At 40.6% G+C, this 22,070-nt stretch overlaps 1 protein-coding gene across 2 annotated transcripts in view; it reads left to right on the top strand.

Annotated features, from left to right (window-relative positions):
* Positions 1–19,005: 19,005 nt before the first annotated feature.
* The window catches only part of MAK (male germ cell associated kinase), a 46,261-nt gene continuing 43,196 nt past the window's right edge, over positions 19,006–22,070 (top strand). For both annotated transcript variants that reach the window (XM_016204180.2, XM_016204178.2), the window contains exons 1-2: positions 19,006–19,418; positions 21,408–21,462. In XM_016204180.2, the coding sequence (XP_016059666.2) occupies positions 19,318–19,418; positions 21,408–21,462 (156 nt within the window). In that variant the 5' untranslated portion in view covers positions 19,006–19,317. The remainder of the gene's footprint in view (positions 19,419–21,407; positions 21,463–22,070) is intronic.

Raw genomic sequence — 22,070 nt, forward strand, 5'->3', positions numbered from 1 at the left:
GAGTCACTTCAACCAGAGTGAGGAGGCTTTTAGGGAACTGAGCCTTACGCACATCCTGTGGCTCAGGCTCAGAGCTGCTATCAAGTTGCTAACCTGTTCAACTGAGCTCCAGGATGGGCCATGACATCCTGGAGCCATAAAGATCCTGGAGCAACAACTGCTAGACACACAGGGACTTTACCTCCTCCCTGTAATTTTCACCTCCTTCGACTGCATATTGGAACGAACCAATCCCTGTTAACCTAGCCCTTTATCTGCAGGAAAGAATTACACTTTCTAGCTTTTGGTTTTATAAACCCTGCCTTTGTTCTCTCTGGAGCACAATTTAGGTTGATACCTGAATCTGTCTCCCAAGCTGCAGCTCCTTTTGCTCAAATAAATGCTTTTTCTTTGTTGCAATCTAAATTTAATTTTCGTTTACACCCCCTTCACCCATTTTACCCACCACCCACCCCCCTACCTCTGGAAACTACCAATCTACTCTGTATATATGAACTCAATTCTTTTGTTTGTTGGTTTGTTTTGTTTTTTAGATTGCACAGATAGGTGAAATCATATGGTATTTTCCTTTCTCTATCTGACTTATTTCACTTAGCATAATACCCCTAAGGTCCATCCATGTTATCACATATAGCAAAATTTCATTATTTTATATAACATTCCATTATATATATACTTTATATATGTGTATATATATGTATGTGTGTGTGTTTACATATATATATCTATAGATATATGCGTATACCACATTTCCTTTATCCAGTCATCTGTTGGTGAATGCTTAGGTGGTTTCTATATCTTGACTATTGTAAATAATGCTGCAATGAATATGGGGTGCATATATCTTTTCAAATTAGTGCTTTCATTTTCTTTAGATAAATACCCATAAGTAGGATTGCTGTATCATATGGCAGTTCCACTTTCTTTTTTTTTTAGGAATCTGCATACTGTTTCCATAGTGTTTTTACCAATTTTCATTCCCACCAGCAATGCACAAGTGTTCTCTTGTCTTCACATCTTTGCCCACATTTGGCATATTGCCTTTTTTATAACAGCCATTCCAACAGGTGTGAGGTGATATCTCCCTTGGTCATGGGTTGCCAGATTCAGCAAATAAATATACAGGATGCCCTGTTGAATTAGCATTAAGATAAATAACAAGTAATTTTTGAGTATTTCCCAAATATTTCATGGACATACAAAAACTATTCACTGTTTATCTGAAATTCAAATTTAACTGGATGTCCTATATTTTACCTGGCACTCCTACTTGGTAAAAATGTTATAATTCAATTTCATTCTTGTCCAGTATTCAGTCTGGAAATAGAGAAGAGCCTCCAGTGTGAGATTTGGTTAGAAGGGACCTCCTGTGTGCTAACACAGCTTCAGTAAAACAGCTCTCTTCCACTTCCAGATGAGCAAGAATAGCCCAGACCATCTTGTAGCACTGGAATGTAAGAAAGTGCTAAACAAACAAACAAACAAACAGACAAACCCAATTCAGGCAGGGTTTCTGTGTTATAGTCTTGAGGTAAAATTGCTTTTTCTTCGGACAACCTGTCTTTCTTCTTAAAGCCTTCAACTGATTGAATGAGGCCCATCCACAAACGGAGGAGTGGAGGGTAATCTGCTCTACTCAGAGTCTACTGATTTAAATGTCGATTCCAGTCTATAAATACCTTCACAATCATCTAGAATAATGCTTGACCAAACAACCGGGCACCATAGTCTAGCCATGTGACCTCATAAAATTAACCATTACACCGAATAAAGGTGGATCAAAGGGATCAGGGATATTTAGCTAGAAGAAAAAACTCAAATGGGACATAATAAAGTCTAGAAATATTTGCAGTAACTGTGCAGAGATGGGATTAAGTAGTATAGTGTGGAGTCTAGGGAAATGGTCTTCAGTTTAGGGACATTGTCTTCAGACAAAACTGAAAATACTGAGCATGAGAATGGATTTGTAGAGCTCACACAGTTTTTTAGTGAGAGTGGAGATTTGGACTCTCTAAAGATCAGGGAAGCAGTTCCTTTCAGGGGCGGTTTAAGGGTCTTATTCCTCCCCCTCAAACCACCTGAAAATTTTCCTTCTTATTCAGGAGCTGAGGTTCTAATTTACTTGGAAGACTATTATGGGAACATGGGAAGTATGTGCTTCACAATCTGAAAAACTTAAAAGAGCGAAGGTGAGCCAGAAAACAGGATGCAGTCTGGAAGTTTCCTTAGAGTCAACCCATTTAAGGTACAAAGGAAAAGACGGGGGGGGGGGGGGGGATGCATCTGGTTAAGAAAAGGCATTTTGCTATCACAGAACCTTTTCCCAGGACCTGGGTGTTCAAGCTAAACCCTCTCAAATAGGACTCAGTACATCCTCAGCAGGAAGGTAAATGTCACACTCCAACACTTCAAATACCGATTTCCATCACACATCTGTTCTGTATTCTTTCGTGATTTGTTCAGGACAAAAGTTAAAAGTCAGATTTACAAACTGTGTATCCATGAAAACACAGCTTCCCCTGGCCAGCGTGGTTCAGTGGTTGAGCATCGACCTATGAACCAGGAGGTCATGGTTCAATTCCTGGTCAGGGCACAGGCCTGGGCTGCAGGCTCGATCCCCAGTCGGGGGCGTGCAGGAGGCAGCCCATCAATGACTCTCATCATTGATGTTTCTATCTCTCTCTCCCTCTCCCTTCCTCTCTCTGAAATCAATAAAAACATTTAAAAAACAAAACCAGCTTAGAATACTGACACTTGGAAGGCTTAATTTATTTTGACAGAATTTAATTAGCACAATTTAAGATTAGATAAGATTATGCATTAAAAAAATAAAATGTATTTTGTATGGAGAAGAAAAGAGAACTAGTAATATGCCAAGTTAATATATGTAAGACTTTTTGTTTACATAGTAATCCATAATCCTTGCTCTGCTACTAACTATTTGGTAGCTAATGACATTCTTCTACACTTTGCACTGCTGGTGGAAAATATTGAAGATATACCCATGATTGTCATCTATGGCCACGAGACCCTGGAGATTCAGCTCTCTGATGAGGACAAGTCTCCTTGAGTCTGTGAAATGTTATACCAGGCATTTGCTGAATTTGAAGAGAGTAGCAACTGGTGACAGAATAGCAAATGTTATCAGTGACCTGTATCAGTTGTGCAAATGCCAGGAAAATAATTTCAAGGTGATTTCACAGGTGTTTGTAATAGATCATAAATCAAAAATGGCTGCTGGCTTGTAACATCATGCATTCCACCTTGAATTTCTAGAGTATTCCCTGGACTGTAAGTATAAAAGTTGCTCTCAAAAACATAAATATGTCTACTCTAAATAATCCAGCAAAGAATGGACAGATCTAATTTGAAATCCCACAATTACCTCTTACTCTCTAAATGCTCTCCGAGGGAATTTCTTAAGTAACAACCCAATTTTAAAATGTAGAAATGGAGTAAGGGAATGAATTCTCCATTTTTTACTTTTTTAAATACATCTTTATTGATTTCAGAGAGAGGAAGGGAGAGAGAGAGAGAGATAGAAACATCAATGATGAGAGAGTCATTGATGGGCTGCCTCCTGCACACCCCACACTGGGAATCGCTGCCCAGACATGTGCCCTGACCTGGAACTGACCTGGGGGCCTCTTGGTGCAGGGGAGGGTGCTCAACCACCTGAGCCACTCCGGCTGGACTCATTCTGTTTTTAAATAGCTGCAATTACGAGAAAGTTATGAAAATGTTGTTACCTATGCCAGGCCTGAAATCACTCCTGTAATGAAAAGCCATCCATCTGTCCTTGACCACCCGAAATAATTCTGTTCCTTATCCTATATCTGTAAACATTTGAACACAGTGTTCTTATCTCCTATTAATCATTTCTTATCCAGGCTAAATGCTTTTAATGGTTTCCAGAGTCTACCCAACTTGTTGGTGTCCAGTTGAAAGATCTCTACCCTATTGTGGGCTTGCCAGAGTGGAACACATCATTCTCGGTGTTTTGTAACCAGCACAAGTAGCAAGCCTGACACTTCCAAGACCTGAACACTGTAAGTCTATTAATTTAACCTAATAGATCATTAGCATTTGTGGAAGTCATAACACACTCCTAAACACACATAAATGTACATGCTTACAGTGGCTAGTCGCTCACCAAGCACCTGTCTGTGCTGAACAGAGAGCTTATGGGATTCAAAAATTTTATGTATCTGTCTCAAGAAGTTTAGAATCCAAGAAGAAAAAATTATTATACATAATGAGACTTTTCAGCATTGGAAGAGACTTTAAAGAGCATCTAGTCTCTTCTTTTCAGTTTTTGGAAAATGCAATGGGGGCCAGAGTAGCTAGTGATGAAATTATAATAAATAAGACAGCATAGAATGTAATGGAGTGATCACCATGGGTGCAGACAATAAGAGCAGTAAAAGAAATTCAGAGGGGCCCTATGCCCTGGCTGGCATGGCTCAGTGGTTAGAGCACCGGGGTTGCAGTTTTGTTTCCTATCAAGGGCACTTAACGGGTTTTGAGTTCATGGGTGTGTGGGAGGCAACCAATCGAGGCATCTGTCACATCAATGTTCTTCTCTCTTTTCCCTTCCTTCCCTCTCCCCCACTCTCCCTAAAAAAAAAAAAAAAAAAAAAATGGAAAAAATATCTTTGGGTGAGAATTAACAACAAAAAGAAAAGAGGGGATGAAAATCAGTGACACTTCGAGTTGCTGGTGAGACCCTCTGAGAAGATGTGGCCTGAGTCTTGGGTGTGGAGACAATTAGGTATGTAGAGAACAGAGAGGGCAAAAGTGAAACCCCTGAGAGTACCCAAGACAGGGCGTAGCCTGGTATATTCTTGAGATAAACTCACAAGAATAAATGGTATTTATATAAAATACCAATGTGTTACATAATGTGTAGTCAATAAAATAATAATAACAGACTTTGTAAATGTAAAACTACAGACCAAGACGAGCACTTAACAGACACCAGATAATATGAACCACATCTCATGGATAATGCTTATGTAAATATCAAGAACGTGCTATGAGTAGTAATAATAGCTAACCACACAACAAAAAATGCATGTCACGATGCTATTTATAAGGCAATTTTCTTCCAAAGCCCTATGAATACTCAAAAGTACTAAAGCCTAGAACATGGTAGAAAAATATCAGTGTTTAGAAAGGGAAAAACTGATTCACAGAAAGGAATATGAGTTCTCTAAGTTTTCTTCTGACCTGTTCTCACCATCTGAAGAAAACAAAAAAGAGAGAGAAAGAAGAAAAGAAGGAACGGCGGGAGGGGAGGGAAAGAAGAGAAGGAGGGAGGGAGGGAGGGAGGGAGGGAGGGAGGGAGGGAGGGAGGGAGGGAGGGAGGGAACCTAAAATGAAATTTCTGTATTACTAGAGGCGGGGATTGCACAACGTTGTGAATGTGTTAAAAGCCGCTGAATTGTTCACTTCCAAATAGTTAAATTTATATTATGTAAATCTCACCTCAATTTTAGAAATCTGTGCTAGTTCAGAGGAAGTGTTATAATAATACAGAAATAGCAACAACCGAAAATCCTCCTCTCCTTGGTTTATAAAAACATCTGCATTTATTCTTTGGGTTCAGATGATTCACGAGCTATACTGATTTCGACTTTAAGGTGAAGCAGCGTAGACCTGGTGAGGTGGCTCAGCTGGTTGGAGCATTGTCCTATACACCGAAAGGGTTGCGGGTTCGAGCCCCAACTGGGGTGCATATGGAAGGCAACTGATAGATGTTTCCCCCGCCCCCCTCCCAAAAAATCAATGAAAAACATGTTCTCTGTGAGAATTTTTTTTTTAAAAAAAAGATGGAGCAGTGTCGTGCCATGGAAATATCTCTGAAATTCCAGAATCAGAAATCTTTTATATGATTATTGTCTTTGAAACTGACCACGCACCTTAAGTCATATAATCACCCTGAATGTACTTTCCTCAGTAATAAAATGGAGACAGAACTGCTGTAAGGACAGGATATGAAAATATGCATGAAAGTGCTGTGTATTATTCATTGGACAAACAGGTTTGGGGCTTCTGCTGTGTGCTCGATGCCGCCTGGCGCTGGCGACAGAGCAGAGAGCAGGCGGCTCAAACCCCTCCCTCACCGAGTTTACATTTTAGTTATGGAGACTGACAACACGCAAGATCTCAGTGCGAAAATATATAGTGTGGCATATAGTGATAAGTGCCAAGGAAGAAAGTAAAGCAGACAAGGGGAATTGGGAAGCATATGCTGCGAGGAGGTGTATGAACTTAGAGAGAGTCCAGGGAGCGCCTCACTAGGAATGTGGCCTTTGGGTAACAATCTGAAGAAAATGCAAGACGCGGCCATGTGCGTCCGTGGTGTAAGAGGACCCGGGCAGAGGGAACACCTAACGTTCAGCATGTTCGGAATCTCCAGTTTGCTGTAGCTGGATAAGTGAGGGGACAGTAGTGGACAAAAGGTAGGGCCTCGTAAGTCTTCATAAGCCCTGTGCCTTTTATTGGAGTGACGCTGGAAAACATTGGGGGGCTCTGAGCAGAGGGTTTTGATCTGATGTGCGTGTGTTCCAACAGAATCACTCTGGCTCGTGCGTTAGAAGTAGACTGAGGAAGGGTAAGTGTGGAAGCGGGCAGGCTGGTTAGAAGGTTATTGCAACGATGCACATGAGATATGATGGCAGCTTGAACCAGGGTTGTGGGCAGCAGGGGTGATGAGACATGGTCAAGTTCAGGATATCATGAAGGCAGGTGTATGGGTTCTGTTAATGGGGAGCATAAGAGGGGGAAGACTCAACAATGACACACCAGCCCTGGCCAGTGTTCTCAGTGGTTAGAGCATTGGCCAGCACACCAAAGGGTGTCGGGTTCAATTCCCAGTCAAGGGCATGTACCTGGGTTGCAGGTGTGCTCCTGGCCCCAGTCAGGGCATATGTGGGAGGCAACCAATTGATGTGTCTTTCTCACATTGATGTTTCTCTCTCTCTCTCTCCTTCCTCCCTCCCTTCCACTCTCTAAAAAAAATCAATGGAAAAATCCTCAGGTGAGGACCAACCAACAAACAACAACAAAGAATGACACACCAAATATTTGATCTGACAGCTGAAATCATGGAGTTGCCACCAACTGAGATGGGAATGGCTGAAGGAGGAGCACTTTGGGAAAGTGGGGGAAGGAGAGAGTATTAGGAGCTCAGTTTGAACATGTTAAGTTCAAACTATTACATTTCTAAACGAAGTGTTGAGTTGGCAGTTGGATATATGAGTCTAAAGTTTAGGTTAGAGGCACAGACTGAGAGATACAAATTTGGGAATTATCAGCATATGAAACTTGACATTGGTAGATTGTAAAATGCTATTTAAATATAAAGTATCTTACCTAGTAATTACTAGTGCATGTAACACAGCAGCAATCATTGGCCTACTAACCCCTCTGGAACACCAAAGATAATTTTTTAAAATATATTTTTAATAAAACACAATTGTTTTTGGAAAATAGGACATATGCAAGCATTAAATTTTTATTCTACTTCTCAACTATTTTATTGCTGATCTTAAATACTAAGAAGTTTAGAGGTTCTTAACTGATTTTAGGCTTACAAAGTATTATCAGTGGAAGTTCTGAGAAGGCCCTGTAATAACATCTTCTTCAAGAATGCTTATCTTCCTAGGAGCAGAAAACCTTGGATATGAAATGCACAGTCTTAAAGAAGCATAAAGCTGCTAGATCAGCCATCGCCTTGATAACAATCATGTACTGAAGGATATTTGGCCAAACTTTGATAAGAAATATGCTGGTAGTCTAAAAATATTCATACTTTTGAGCACTCCATTCTGTAAGGAGAATTTAAAGAAGCCTCTACTAAGATTAACCACTGAAAATTGATTATTTGAGGATGAAATAATTTGTGGGAAACACCAGGATAAGGGTGTATAGGGAAGAATCCCAAGAATAATGATCATATTAAGCTACTGCAAATCTTGATGTTATATTGAGAATCAGAATACAGGTTTTGTCATATCTACATGTCAATCCATAAAAAATACAAATAGAAATATTTGGGGTCATAAAATACAATATTGTTCTCAAACATTTGGAGTATATCAATATTTAAAAGTAAATTCTTGAATTTCTGGTTCTGGAAATGGTATAGTGGCTTATATTGCACTAACTCTCCTTCGGGTAAATATATAAAGTTTAACTATCTGAAGGCCCTGGAAAAATCACCAAGTTAGGTAGAAACTGGAGGGGATTGGACCTTTGAGAGAAAGAACCACACTAACTGCAGTTCATGTTTATACAGCTTGTCTCCTGAGAGCACACCGGGCCCACACGACGTGCAGCAGCTAGAACAGGAGGCTACTACTGCAGTGGGCTGGCTTATCAGAGGATGGAGTCTGGGCTGATAAAGTAGCTGGAAGCTGAGGGGTAAATCTTGCAATAGAGGGAGCCACAGAGATGAAACCCCCAAATCTGTGTATAAATCCACTTTAAATTCTTGCCTGACCCCTGAACTCTGCTTACATAGAAAAGACTCCAAGAAGACCAGTGCAAAGCAACAGCTGGAAATATTTTCCTTTATGTCTTTAAGAACATTAATTATAGTTTTGGGTTTGTTTTGCTTTTTTAAAAATTGATTTGAGAGAGAGAGAGAGAGAGAGAGAGAGAGAGAGAGAGAGAGAGAGAGAAATAAAGAGAGGTCAATTTGCTATTCCAATTATTTATGCATTCATTGGTTGATCCTTGCATGTCCCCTGGCCAGGGATCAAACAAGCAACCTTGGAGCATCGCACCCAGCCAGGGTTGCTTTTTTTTTTTTAAATTGTTGACACTATTACAGATATACCCCCCTTTTTTTAATGTTCCCCAAATTGCTTTTGTTTCCCCTGAATCACAGAATTTCCTCCTGTGTCTCAGATTCCTTACCTGGGTGGGGCTTCTCAACTTGCAGACTCAACTGTCAGTATCTGCAGGAGTTTTTCTTGTTTCAATCCACTTTCCCAGAGGGTAATGTTCTAGTCTATTACCTATAGCATAAGCCAGTTACCATCTTTCTGGAAGCAGAGAAAGTGGCCTAGGGTCTCACCATTCAAAGTGCAGCAGCTCTCTTAACTTTCCTGTTTCAGCCTGCACCTTTTCTGGCCTTCTACGCAGCTGGGAGGGACAGTCACCAGTTTGGGTGGGCTAGAGGATAAGACATGGGGGTCTAACTGTTTCTTTTACAAACTTTCAGCCAATCGTCTTTTCTGGGGTCCCTCAAAACATCCAATTACTGACCTTCGTCTGAGTTTGGTAGCATGAATCAGTTTCCTTCTCCTTTGCCATTTAGTCTTTGCAGCTATGTTTTTATTTTGGAAGGATGATCATTTATCCTCAGAAAAAAAGTACTTTGCTTTTCCTAATTCACCCAAGAGTTAGGCTTTGTGACACTGTTCACAAGTAAACAAAAAATGAGCGTGAGTGTTGTTAAACTATCTAGCAGATTCGGCTAAGTCTAATTTTTAATTTATCACTAAGCAAACAATAGAAAAAAGCCTTTTTAATTAAAAAAAAACCTCTTATACATCTTGACATTGAAATAAAATCATATCTAAATAAATAGCTCTCAAATCTCTGTAAAAAGCCAATTAAAAACCACACTTACTGCCCGGCCGGGCGTGGCTCAGCGGTTGAGGGTAGACCTGGGATCCAGGCGATCGGGGTTCGATTCCCTGTCAGGGCACATGCCCGGGTTGCGGGCTCGATCAATGACTCTCTCATCATTGATGTTTCTATCTCTCTCTCTCTCCCTCTCCTTTCCTCTCTCTGAAATCAATAAAGATATATTTTAAAAAAACAAAAAAACACACTTACTAAAGACTTATGTGATGTTTTAAAAATCGGAAGCTTACATGTACCTCCTGTGCTTAAAAAGCTTCATTTGTTTCCTGAGGGTATTTTTTAATGTAACCTCCCCCAAATGTTCCATTGTGATCCCAATCAAGAAGTGTGCATGTTAAGAAATTTTTAAAAAGCTGAGAATGAACGTTGGAATCTCAATAATCATTTGTCTTTATGGTGTTCCTCTAGTGTTTTTAAAATTTTATTTCAGCTTTTGAGCTTCATTTTGGGCAGGAACTTGATGAAATATCATATTACAGTAAAATCTTCTAAGTCAGTGAGTAAAACATAAGCAAAGTTGTTGGACTTAGAAACATATAGATAAAGATCAGTTCCACAAATTCATTTGACAGAAGCAAACATACTTGAGGTGATATAATTTATTACTTCCTCCTGAGCAGGACAGGCTCTAGACTTATGTGTGACAGGAATGAAGTCAACTGAATAAGTCTGTTTAAACATAAGGCAGTGAAGTAGCTGCTTCTTGACAGATAAGTCAGATTTCAGGCTCTCAACCCTGCCCCTCAAGATGGTCACAGTCCTCCACAGGGATGTTTTGTCCCTAAAGTTCCAGTCAAGTGTTTTGGGTTCAATGTCTTTTGGTCTCCTAGACGTGGGCCCCTCCCTAGCTTCTGCCTGCAGCCCGTAGGGTGTCTCTGAGGTGGGTGCAGAGGGTTCCAGTACTGGGGCGGCACTTAGCCAAGATGCTGCTGTGTATCAGTGAATGGCAGTCACATCCCTGCTCTGGAAGAAAGCTACAAGCTGTGCACATGGTAAAAACCAACACAATCACACATATTTTTGCTTTAGCAGAAAATCTATTTACATAATGATAAGTGGTTTCCCTTGTTTAGTGTGGAAATTGTTTATTTGTTTATTTAGGGAACTGGCTTCTTCAGTGATACCAGCTTTTATGTTTAATAAAATTTTTGTTTTAAAAATAAAGTTGGGCCCTGGTTGGTTTTGCTCAGTGGCAAGAGCATCAGCCTGAGGACTGAAGGGTCCAGGGTTTGATTCCAGCCAAGGGCATGCACCTCAGTTGCAGGCTCGATCCCCCACCCTGGTCCGGGCACGTGCGGGAGGCAGCCAATCAATGTGTCTCTCTCATATCGATGTTTCTCTCTCCTTCTCTCTGCGCTTCCCCCCCCCCCACTCTCTGAAAAGCAATGGAAAAAATATCCTCAGGTGAGGATTAAAAAATAATAAATAAAAAATTAATAAATAAATAAATAAATAATAAAAAGTGGGGAAAATACAGCAAAATATTAAACAGTAAACAGAAGGAGATAATATTAATTTCTTCTTTTAAACTGTTTTTTCCCAATTAATTTATATTTGAAAAAGTGAAAATAAATTGTTGTGTGTGTAAAATAAAAATTTAAATGTTTCTAATGCAAAGCAGAGGCTCAGAAAAACAAATCCAAGCAATAATTTGATAAGAATATCTCTGTAAAAACAAAAGCGAATCAAGCCTAAAGACATAGCCCCTACCAACCTGTAAAATGAAAATTCCTGTTCTAGAACATGAACTGGTAGAGGGCAGAATCTGTATCATTTGTTCAACAAATGTTTATTGAGCACCTACTATGTGCCAGGCACGCTTCTGCATGTTATAGGGACAACAATGAATAAATCACATGAAATTCCCACCCTTTGAAGATTATAATATAGTGGGGATGGAGGGGAAAACAAACAATAAATAAAATGAATAATTACTTGTATAATATATTAAAAGGTGATAAATGCTGCAAAGAAAACTAAAGCATTCTTAAAATTATGAGCATGTAAAACTTGTTAGAGTTAAAATTTGATCATGATCTTATATAATTGATACATTTCTTTAGGAAATAATGTAAAACCTAAGGAGGAGGAATGACACATCATTTGAGGCTAGCTGCATTAGAGTTGAGAAGTGAGAAAAAAGTAAAAGAGCACAGCATAGTAAAAAGAAAGTATTGAACCCAAGATGTTCTGATCCCTTAGTCATTCACTGAATGTCAGGGTCCCACACTTGGCATTGAGACTGAGGTGAAAATTCAGTGTGGAAGCTGGGCTGACTGGATGATCCTGCACCCTGCAATTCTGGGGTGCCAGGGAAAGGTATGGAGAGACAAGACAGCTATCTTCAAATACTGGAAGGGGTAAACATGTTTTCTTTATGGTCCTGTATAAATCAGGACTACTTTCAATTTTTTTCTTTTATTGAATTTATTGGGGTGACATTAGCTAATAAGATTATGTAGGTTTCAGGTGTACAGTTCTGCAACACATCCTCAGTGTATTGTGTTGTGAAGAACACTTTCAGCTGAAGTGGAAAGGAAAATCAAAAGACTGAGCAACAGGAGGAACATTCTGGCTCTTGCAGTTGAAAAGACCAAGAACAGACTCAGGCATGATTGATGCAGGTGGGTGCTCAAGCGCCGTCCTCAGGAAATGATCTCATTCCCTTTCAGCCCTGCATTCTTCTGTGTTCATACTTGGCAAAGATGTGCAGCAAAGATGGCACCCAGCTGCTCTGGGACCTCATCTTACTACGTTTCCCCAACAGAAAGGGAATGCCTTTTTCCCAGTATCTCAGACGCCTGTGGCCGTCTATGAAAGCCAGCCACTGAGACACTGAGTAGCTCACATCCCTGAAGCTGAACCACAAAGGCAAATGGGTCATGGGCGTCTCCCCAAAGGAGAGCTGGGGATACCTGACAGCAGGGAGTAAATGCTGGAAGAGCAGATACAGGAGGTCCGTTGCAGATCATACAGGGTAAAATTCAGAGTAATGGTCAGGAGATGAGGTCACATAGATAAAAGGTGGCTAGATGATCTTCATAGGCTCGCAGGTCATGGCAAGGACCTTGCAGAGAGATGGGAGCCTATGGCAGGATTTTAAACAAAGTGACAACATCTGCCTTGTGTTTTAACAGGGCCACTTGACTGCCAAGAGAATATACTGGCAGTGAGCAAAGGCTGAAGCGTCTGTTAACAGTCCGCTCAACACTACAAAGATCTTATAATTCTTTTTTTTAAATCCTCACTAGAGGAGTGAGAATATTTTTCCCCTATTGATTTTTTAGAGAGAGTGGAAGGGAAGAGGTAGGGGAAGAGAGAGGAAGATCAATGTGAGAGAGACACATGGATTGGTTGCCTCCCACACATGCCCCCACCAGGGGCAGGACCAAACTTATAACCCAAGATCTTCATCATTTCTTCTTGGTAAGTTACAATAGCCTCTTTTTCCTTCCCTTGCCTCCAGATTCACTGTTCACACCCACCTACCCACTGCTGCTCTTGTGATCTTTCTAAAATGCAAATGTGAACGTGCCACTCCTCTGTGGAGAATTCTTCAGTGGTCCACTATAGCCACATGGTATGGCTTAGGCTTCACAACGGTACATATTTAGACCACCATAACCTAATTTGTGCTTTTTATTTTGCCTGCCTATGTAACTTTAAGCTGTGAGAGGGGCATGAGCATGTCTTGCTACCTTGGCATTATTCTCAGTGCCAAGCCTAGAGCCTGACACCTAATAGATAATTACTAAATAGATACATCACTGACTCACGTACCGTGCTTCTGATTTATAGACCCTTTTTGCCAGCCAGTCTGAAATGTTTTTTTAGCAGTAACATAAGTGTACCTTCCTCCTGCAACTCTGGGCTAGTTATTTACTCATGTAGTCCCACATTCATTCAATTATCTTGTAATTACCACCATCTAAAACTGCAACTGCTACTGAGTAGGTTTTTTGAACGAATAAGTGAAAACTAACTTAGAAGTGTGGCCTAAGAGATAACACATACCCGAGGAATCGACCAATATAAGGAAGTGCAATACAAGAGTAGCTTTTCTCCGTGTGGTACATGCACAAATACCAGCACCAGGCAGATAGGCCTTTTTCTGGCCCTTCCCAAGTCTGGGAACCCGATGTAGTGAATCAAGCAAGACTTGGTAGAATGAATTGGAGCAAAACCAACCAAAATAAAGGGCAAACCAACCAACTTTCCATAGAGAACTGAAAAGGTAATCAAGGCTCTCCCAAGCCCCAAATCTAAAGGGCGATCGAAATGTCAGAAATCCGAATGGGCGCGACAGACGCCCAGGTGTGCCCGGGAAGCCCCGCCCCTCAGGGAGACAGGGGACACAGGATGGGGCGGGGCTTGTCCGGCTCGGCCACGCCCCTCTGCGGGCGGACGTAGGCCGGCGGGCTGCGCGCGAGCGGGCGCACCACCGCCGTTTCCTAGGAGATGAAACACACAGGACGCCGGAGCTACACGCCGGAGCGGAGGAGGTGAGCGGCGAGCGCGGGATGGGAATCCCCGGCCGGCTGCGGGGCCGCCGCCGTCCGCCCTGCCCAGTCCGAGCCTGCGGTGCGAGGCCGGCCGGCATGTCCTCTCGACGCCCAGTCCTGCCAGGGCCAACGTCCAAGGAGAGAAGGGGCCCCGGACCCTGGAAGAGGGAAGGACGGGAGGGAGGAGACCCCGGGAGGGGCGCGGCGCGCGGGCGGGAGGGCCTGCGCCGGGGCGGTCGGTGCTCGCCGAGGCTCCCTCGACCCCTTTCTGCTCCTAGGCAGCGAGGTTTGGCCCCGGGTGGGCGGGTGACGGCGGGACGGCCATCATCTGAGGGACCCCTGCCCCCGAACCTCTTCCCGACCTTCCCACCTGTCTTCGTCGCGCCCCCCGCTGCTTGGCCTGAGGGGAAACTACTTTTCCGAGTGAGGGGCGGGCGGCGGCGGTCTCGGAAAGGCAGAGACTCGAGTTCAGAACTACGACAAACCAAAAAGGGAGGGAGAAGTCTTTTAACGGCCCCGGTGTGCAGCAAAAAGGGTCAGACCTCGGTGTCACGAAAACTGTTTCTTGACTGCGAATAAGGCGGGTTGGAAGGTCGGGGGAGCCCTGAAACCGGTTTTTAGGGGTTTGTCATCTCAGTTCTGAAAGGAAAGAGGTTTATGTCACTGTGTTCAGATCATCTTTTTTAGTGAGCAGACATTTGTTGTAATGGTAACGGAGTTCTCGTAGAGTCAGAGCTATCAGACTGATTTTAATCAGACAGACCCACTGCGTTCAAAAGAGTGCTGGAGACGAAAGTTACTTTTCCGCCCCGCGGCCTTCCTCGAGCCCCCCGCCCCCTTTCCCCGCCGCCTGAAGGCGGAGGGAGGCGCTGTCTCCGGAGGCTGCCAGTCACTGCCTTGCGCGGCTGGCCTTGGGCCAGGATGTTCCATCTGTTCGTTGAGGTGTTTTGTTTTTTTTTTTTTTTAATGATTTGTGAATATTAGCACAACGCACTGCTGCTTTTCTATTTTAATGCGGAATCTTTGTTTTCCCATTGTAAAAGCGCCCTTTTAGTTTCTGTAAACATATGACTTCGTTTGAAATCATTTTTCTGTTTTGCTTGTTAAACAACTTAATGATTTTTAAGACATTACTTTTTTTAAAAAAATAAATAAATAAACGTTAATGCCAGCCTGGGAATGATTTCATTACAGTAGGTTCTACATAGACAAGTTGAAGACATCCAAAGGGTATCTGTTCAGTGACCGGCAGACACAAGACTTACCCTCCCTTTGCCCTCTATGTTAATCTTCTTTAATCCTATCTAAATCCCAGCTTAACTAGCAGAAGATGTTGAGAATAAAGCTCAGGTTTACAGTAATTGTGCACTTAGATAAAAATATGAAAAGTAGAATGGGAGAGAAATTATATGGGTATTTATTTAATGTAGGTCTACAATTAAGCCTCTAAATAAATGTCTTTTTCTTTAAATCAGAATATAAGGTTTGCTTAACCCATAGGAAAGTCAGTAAATATTGTAGCTTGATTGTAGAAAATTCCAAGTTTCTAACAGGAATTGAGGATCATAGTTATATTACATGTACTTGTGTTTGGCCTTGTTGCATATATACGGAAATAAATATGTATGGAAATATTCATGTACAGAAGCAATCATGTTATTACATGATTATTTGCAGAACTATCTTTCCATAGGTCAACAGAAAAGAATATATGTAACTTTTAGAGGAATACTGCTGTGTATGAATTAGGGACCCATAGGCAGTCTGTGTTTCCTAAGTTACATATACTGCTTTTGACTAGTAATCAGTTTTGGACCTTGCTATACTACACTGATAATTGTTTCGGGTTTTAAAAAACCTTTATATCTATGCCTCTTCACATTAGGCCACTATAAGGGGATGGTTGAAATAGTTAGCATCTCACCCTAGAGAGCTGTTTATTTTGTAATTAATATAAATCAGAAGAGCCTTTCCAAAGTGTTTGGGAGCATAGTATGTAAATTTGTTTTACTAAAAGTTCAGGCAGGGTCATATCCATAATCTTCACCCACCCCCTAAATGAAAGAAGCTGGGAAATTGCCATGTCCCTTATTTATTCTTCCCTGAGTGTAAGTGTACCCTACCCTATAGCCATCCTCACTTGAAATGGACTTTGTATTTCCAGTGTACATTTCCAAGTCAGTTGGTTAGGCTTGGGATGAAGTTTCAGGTAGCCACTCTAAAACTGGGCTTTGAGGCCAAATTTGGAAAGTCATCGATTACTGATCTGTTGTGCTCATAGTACTGGTGATGGTGGTGGTTCGTGGTCTTAATAGCAGAAGAGAAAGAGGCCAGTAATTACACTTTTACTGTGCAGGCTGTTAAGTCCTGCAGGGTAAAGTTTTGACTACTGTTTCTGACACCCTCTTACCTCTGAACTTCAGTTCCCACCTGGGCAGCTTCCTCTTTAATTCACTTCTCAAGCTGTGTGGTTTTAGCATGAAAATAATTGTTGTACATGCAACAACTCTGCAAAGGAAAAACTGCTATTATCCTATTAAATGTCTTATTTAAATAACTTTCGGGGCAAAGTAAAAAATAAAATTTTCATGAGGGGAGCTCCAGGTAGACGCCTTTCTCCCTTACTCACATTTCCTTTCCTCTCACTGTTTCTGGCCTGTTATTTGTACAGTGTCCTTCAGGTGTGGGATAAGCCAGGTATAGCCCCAGGACTTTGTTAATTAGGGAACACAATTTATACTTTCCAGTTTGTCAGTAGCATCTTGGTGTTTTAGGGTGAGGAGTTGGGTTAGGAATCTTAAGGTGCCACTGATGCAACTTTCGTTGTAGGGTAATTCTGAATGGTTTGGGAGAAAAGAGGTGGTTCCTTGCAGTCAGCTACATCAGTGATTGTAAAGGCCAATAAGAATGGGTTGTTTAGAAGTTAGGGACTACACTATAAAAAGCACAGCTTTAGGCTAATGCAAGTATTAAACTGACTCCACCTTTAATTCTCTGATCATAGATAAGTTACTTAATCCTTCTGTGTTTTTTTATAATTTTGCTGGTATGATGGACATCATGGACAAATATATTCTCTGTATTGTTAATTATGGACAAATATATTCTCTGTATTGTTAATTATGCAGTAAACCTATAGAGAGCACTGTTTCCTTAAAAGAGATAGGCATATGTCACCTTAAATAGGGTAGCTAGAAAAGAATGTAAAGTAATTTAACATGTTGATAGTAAATTGCAAAATACTGATTTAACAAAATTCTAAATGATCAGAAGAAATACATTTCAGTCCATAGTTTAATCATAGCACATAGTATAAAACAAACAACCCAAGAGATCTTTAAAAGTTATATTTCCTTATAGCGATAAAGGAAAAATTAATAAAAGCAAATACATGTTTTGGTCAGGTACCCTGCAGAGGGATGTTGCCTTTCTCTATATTAATACCTTAATATTTAGAATCTGTGTCTATGTATAAAGACCACTTGCAAAAAACTATATAAATAGGGGAACCATTTGCTGGCATTTGATACAACCACTTGCTCAGACAGAAGCTGAGAAAAATAAAGGAGCCCTAAATAGAATGGAAGCTACTATCATATCTCTTTCGAGGTCTTGGCCACCGAGTTAGCATAGCCTAGATGATTTCCCATGTGGCTTTGAAAGGGTGACTATCTGTATGAAGTAAACTAAATGATAAATTAATACACACTCCCTTTATTGAAAAGCCCCACAGGGTTCTTCCAAAGTTTCATGTGGACAAATGCATTCCTGAATACAGGAAACTACATAGTTTACTGTACTTCTCCACACTTGTTCTTTCTCCAGAAAGCCTGTTGTTGGAAGTCTTGGTTACTTTGACAACTACATCACGTCCTTGTCGGTCCTAAATTTATGCAGTTAATAGACAATTAATTCCTATGATGTGATTTGACTTGTAGAAATGAAGCAGTGCTACAGTGAAAGGAAAATAATCTTTGAATGAAGTACCAAGTTATAAAAGCCACTTTAAAACACTGTTTATTTTAATGGTGCCAAACATTCTGCAACTAAACATAAAGCCTTGTAACAGAATAACAGAAATTTTAAAAAGCAAAATAAGAATGAGAAATAGATATGAATTAAGAAATAGTTCCTTGAAATGTGGAACTAAGAGAGCCACGGGAGGAAACGAGTGTCGTTTTAATGAAATAGACACTTAGGCTAGTGCTTCGTTTTTCTGTAATCATAGTAATAAAACCAGAACCTATTGAAACCTGTACCCTTCAAATATATACAGATCCACAATCCCTTATTTGTAGTTTTGAAATCCACAAAGCTCTGAAGGATGAAATTTTAAAACTAAGTTTGTGCAAACTCATTTGCAACAAAATAGGACCTGAATGATTATGAGGCCATTCGTAGTCTGTCTTTATTTTACTTATATACTTTTCATACATTTTTCTGTAAGTCAAGAAGCTAATGGGCATTATATAATGTATGGTATATGCACCATATTACTTTTCTAAAACGTGGAAATTCCTGGATTCCAAACAGATCTGACCTAGGAGTTTCACATAAGGGATTGTGGGTCAAATTAAATATATTGCAGAAATTGATTCAAAGAATTGAAACAGTATAGATGTCTGATTTTCCAAGGTCCGATTTGGAATAATATAGACTATATTCAATAACAAAGGAATCACACACATCATTAGGCCGATATTTGTTGAACATTCATGGGATAAATAGCACAGTACCATGTAAATGAAGCTGTCACCAAATGAATATTTTTCTGTTATATGTGAACATCATTCCAAATGGCACAAATGATTTACTGACAGATGTTTAAACACAGTGGTATTTATATTATCATTTTTCCCTGTGCTGTAGATTACCAATAAATTCTTTGGATTCTTTAATGAAAATTCCTTGTATTATTTTTTATAGGATGTTCACAAGAATGGATGCACTGTTTTCTTGCCAGATTTCTTATTGCTGTAGCTCATGAACCTACATAATCTTGGGGAAGAGCCTATGTATAATGATGACAAACCTGTCATCAGTGTAGCAACAACAGTCTAACAGCAAAAGCAAATAAAAATAAAGAAGCATTTAAATTTATATTCAACAAAGAAGCCATTGCAATCATCAACTTGTGCTGCATTATTTTTCCAAGATGAACCGGTACACAACCATGCGGCAGCTGGGGGATGGCACCTATGGGAGTGTGCTGATGGGCAAGAGCAATGAATCTGGGGAGCTGGTGGCCATCAAAAGGTACCGTGTACAGCACTGCGGAGTTTAACCTTTGAAGCTGATCTTTCTTTTCCTTTGTTTCCTTGAGAATACATGTCTTATTATAGACAGCCGTAGATTTTGGTACATCAAGTATTGAGTACTGAACAAAGCAGTTTACAATAAGCTTATCTTATGCAGTAGTTTCTACTTTATAGCCCAGGAACTTGAGGCACAGAGAGGTCATTAAGTACTTCGTCCAAGGTCATATAATCAGCAAGCTGATGAGTGAGGGTTTGAATCCAGGCAGTGCAATTCCACAGCTACATTATTATTATTATTATTTTAGTCCTCACCTTAGGACATATTTATTGCCTTTATGGAGAGAGAGAGGGAAGGAGGGAGGGAGGGGGGGAGAGAGAGAGAGAGAGAAGCATTGATCAGTTGCCTCCCGTATGTGCCCCCATTGGGAATCGACCCCGCATCCTAGGTATGTGCCCTGAGCAGGAATCAAACCTGTGACCTTTCAGTGCACCGGATGATGCTCCAACCAACTGAGCCACCCTGGCCAGGGCCACAGCTACATTCTTGACTACCTTGGTGTGTTGCTAATTCTCTTTTTTTAAAAAATATATCTTTATTGATTTCAGAGAGAAGAAAGGAGAGGGAGAGAGATAGAAACATCAATGATGAGGGAGTCATTGATTGAGCCCACAGCCTGGGCATGTGCCCTGACCAGGAATCAAACCCCGATCGCCTGGATCCTAGGTTGACGCTCAACCGCTGAGCCACGCCCGGCAGGGCATGTGTTGCTAATTCTTTATGCTGCCTTTCCTTATTTCCTTAGCCCAGTGTATTATATACTCTTGTAGAGGCTCAGAATAATTCCTGTGGTAATTAGTTTAATAAATGAGGATAACTTTAAGCTTTCTGAGAATCTTCTAGAACATTTCAATAGGAAATTAATGAAATGAAAGCAGTAGGGCATATAGTGTTTTTATTTTTCTTAATCCAGCCTTGTAATTTCTATACCTAAAGAAACATTTATTAGAACATGAGTCCTGTTTTTTTTCTTGTCTCCCCTTTAAAGAAAAAAAACATTTTTTCCCCTAAGATTACTATTTTATTGATTTCAGAGAGAGGAAGGGAGAGGAGGGAGAGAGAGAGAGAGAGAAACATCAGTGAGAGAGAAACATCGATTGGCTGCTTCCTGCATGCCCCCTACTGGGGATCCACCTCGAAACCTGGGCATGTGCCCTGACCAGGAATCGAACCTGTAACCCCCTGGCACATGGGACAACACTCAACTAGCTGAGCCACACTGGCTGGGCTTGTCTCCCATTTTGTATGGTGACTAAAAATTCATTCATATAAGCAATGCAGTCTCTATCTATGGTATACATAGTGAAACTACTTTATCACCCTAAGTTCACTTTTTACATATTTATCTCTAATGGTCACCAACATTAGCATGGAAGAGGGGAAGTAAAGAACAAAATTCAAGAAAGCTATTTCTAAAGTTTGGCTACATCTGAATTATTGCTGATTTAAATAAATCACTTAACTTTATGGGCCTCTTGTTTAAAGCCGAGGCAATGATATACAAGTTATCAGACAAAACATTTTATTAAATTTGCTACTAAAATTTGTAATTTCTCTCCCCACTCCACTTAAGTATAGTATTTCATATTTTTCTTTTAAGTTCTGGAAAGGGGGGATTTTGGAAGGTGCCCTTGTAGAAAAGCACAATAAAACTGATGGGAGAAATGTAAGAATTCATCCGGAAAGGAGGATTAATGGTAATTCTTTCACTTTTGTGTTAAAGCAGAATTTCAGATCTGACCTAGTCGTAACTTGTACCAAACACCCTCCATATGTAGAAGGGAGGTGATTTGCTTTTAAGGAGGAGGGAAGAGACATATCACAGTTTGCCTAAAGTGAACTAATAACAGAGTAAGAAAGCCAAAGGAGTAACTTGTGTTTTCAAATCCTTAGTCTCCGTACACTAAACTTATCTTTTTTAAATTTCAGGATGAAGAGAAAGTTCTATTCTTGGGATGAGTGTATGAACTTGAGAGAAGTTAAGGTAAAACCCTAGAGATGACAAAAACTAGAAAAGGCCTTAGCTCTGCCTCACACCTCCCTCACTTCCCAGGATGGGGCTCAGGAGGTTATTCTTTTCTCTGTAGGAAGCAGTACAACAATAATTGTATTTCTTACTTTTTCCTTTATCTTCCTAAAGTAATTTCTCATCAGAATGTCAGTGGAGAACGAAAATAACTATACCCTCAAATGTGAAAGTACACTCTCCCCTTTTTGTTGTTGTTATTAATCCTCACCCAAGGATACTTTTTCCATTGATTTTTAGAGAGTGTGGAAGGGAGGGGAGAGGGGGGGAGAGAGAGAGAAACATTGATGTGAGAGACACATTGATTGGCTGCCTCAGCCGGGGTGGGGGATGGGACCTGCAACCCAGGCACATGCCCTTGACTCACCAGCCAGGGCAAACACTCACTTTTAAAAGAGCATTTTAACTTACATATATTATCAAAGGAAAGACAGCTTTTAAAATTATTACATACCTTTTCTTTATATTTTATGCCGTATGACTTGGATACATTTTTGGAGACTTGCATGGGATTTCACATGGTTAAGTCAGAACAAAGGTAATAGACCGAGAAAAAGAGTGACAGA

This window comes from Miniopterus natalensis, chromosome 9 (genome assembly GCF_054644295.1).
Source record: "Miniopterus natalensis isolate mMinNat1 chromosome 9, mMinNat1.hap1, whole genome shotgun sequence".
Classification (NCBI taxonomy): domain Eukaryota; kingdom Metazoa; phylum Chordata; class Mammalia; order Chiroptera; family Miniopteridae; genus Miniopterus; species Miniopterus natalensis.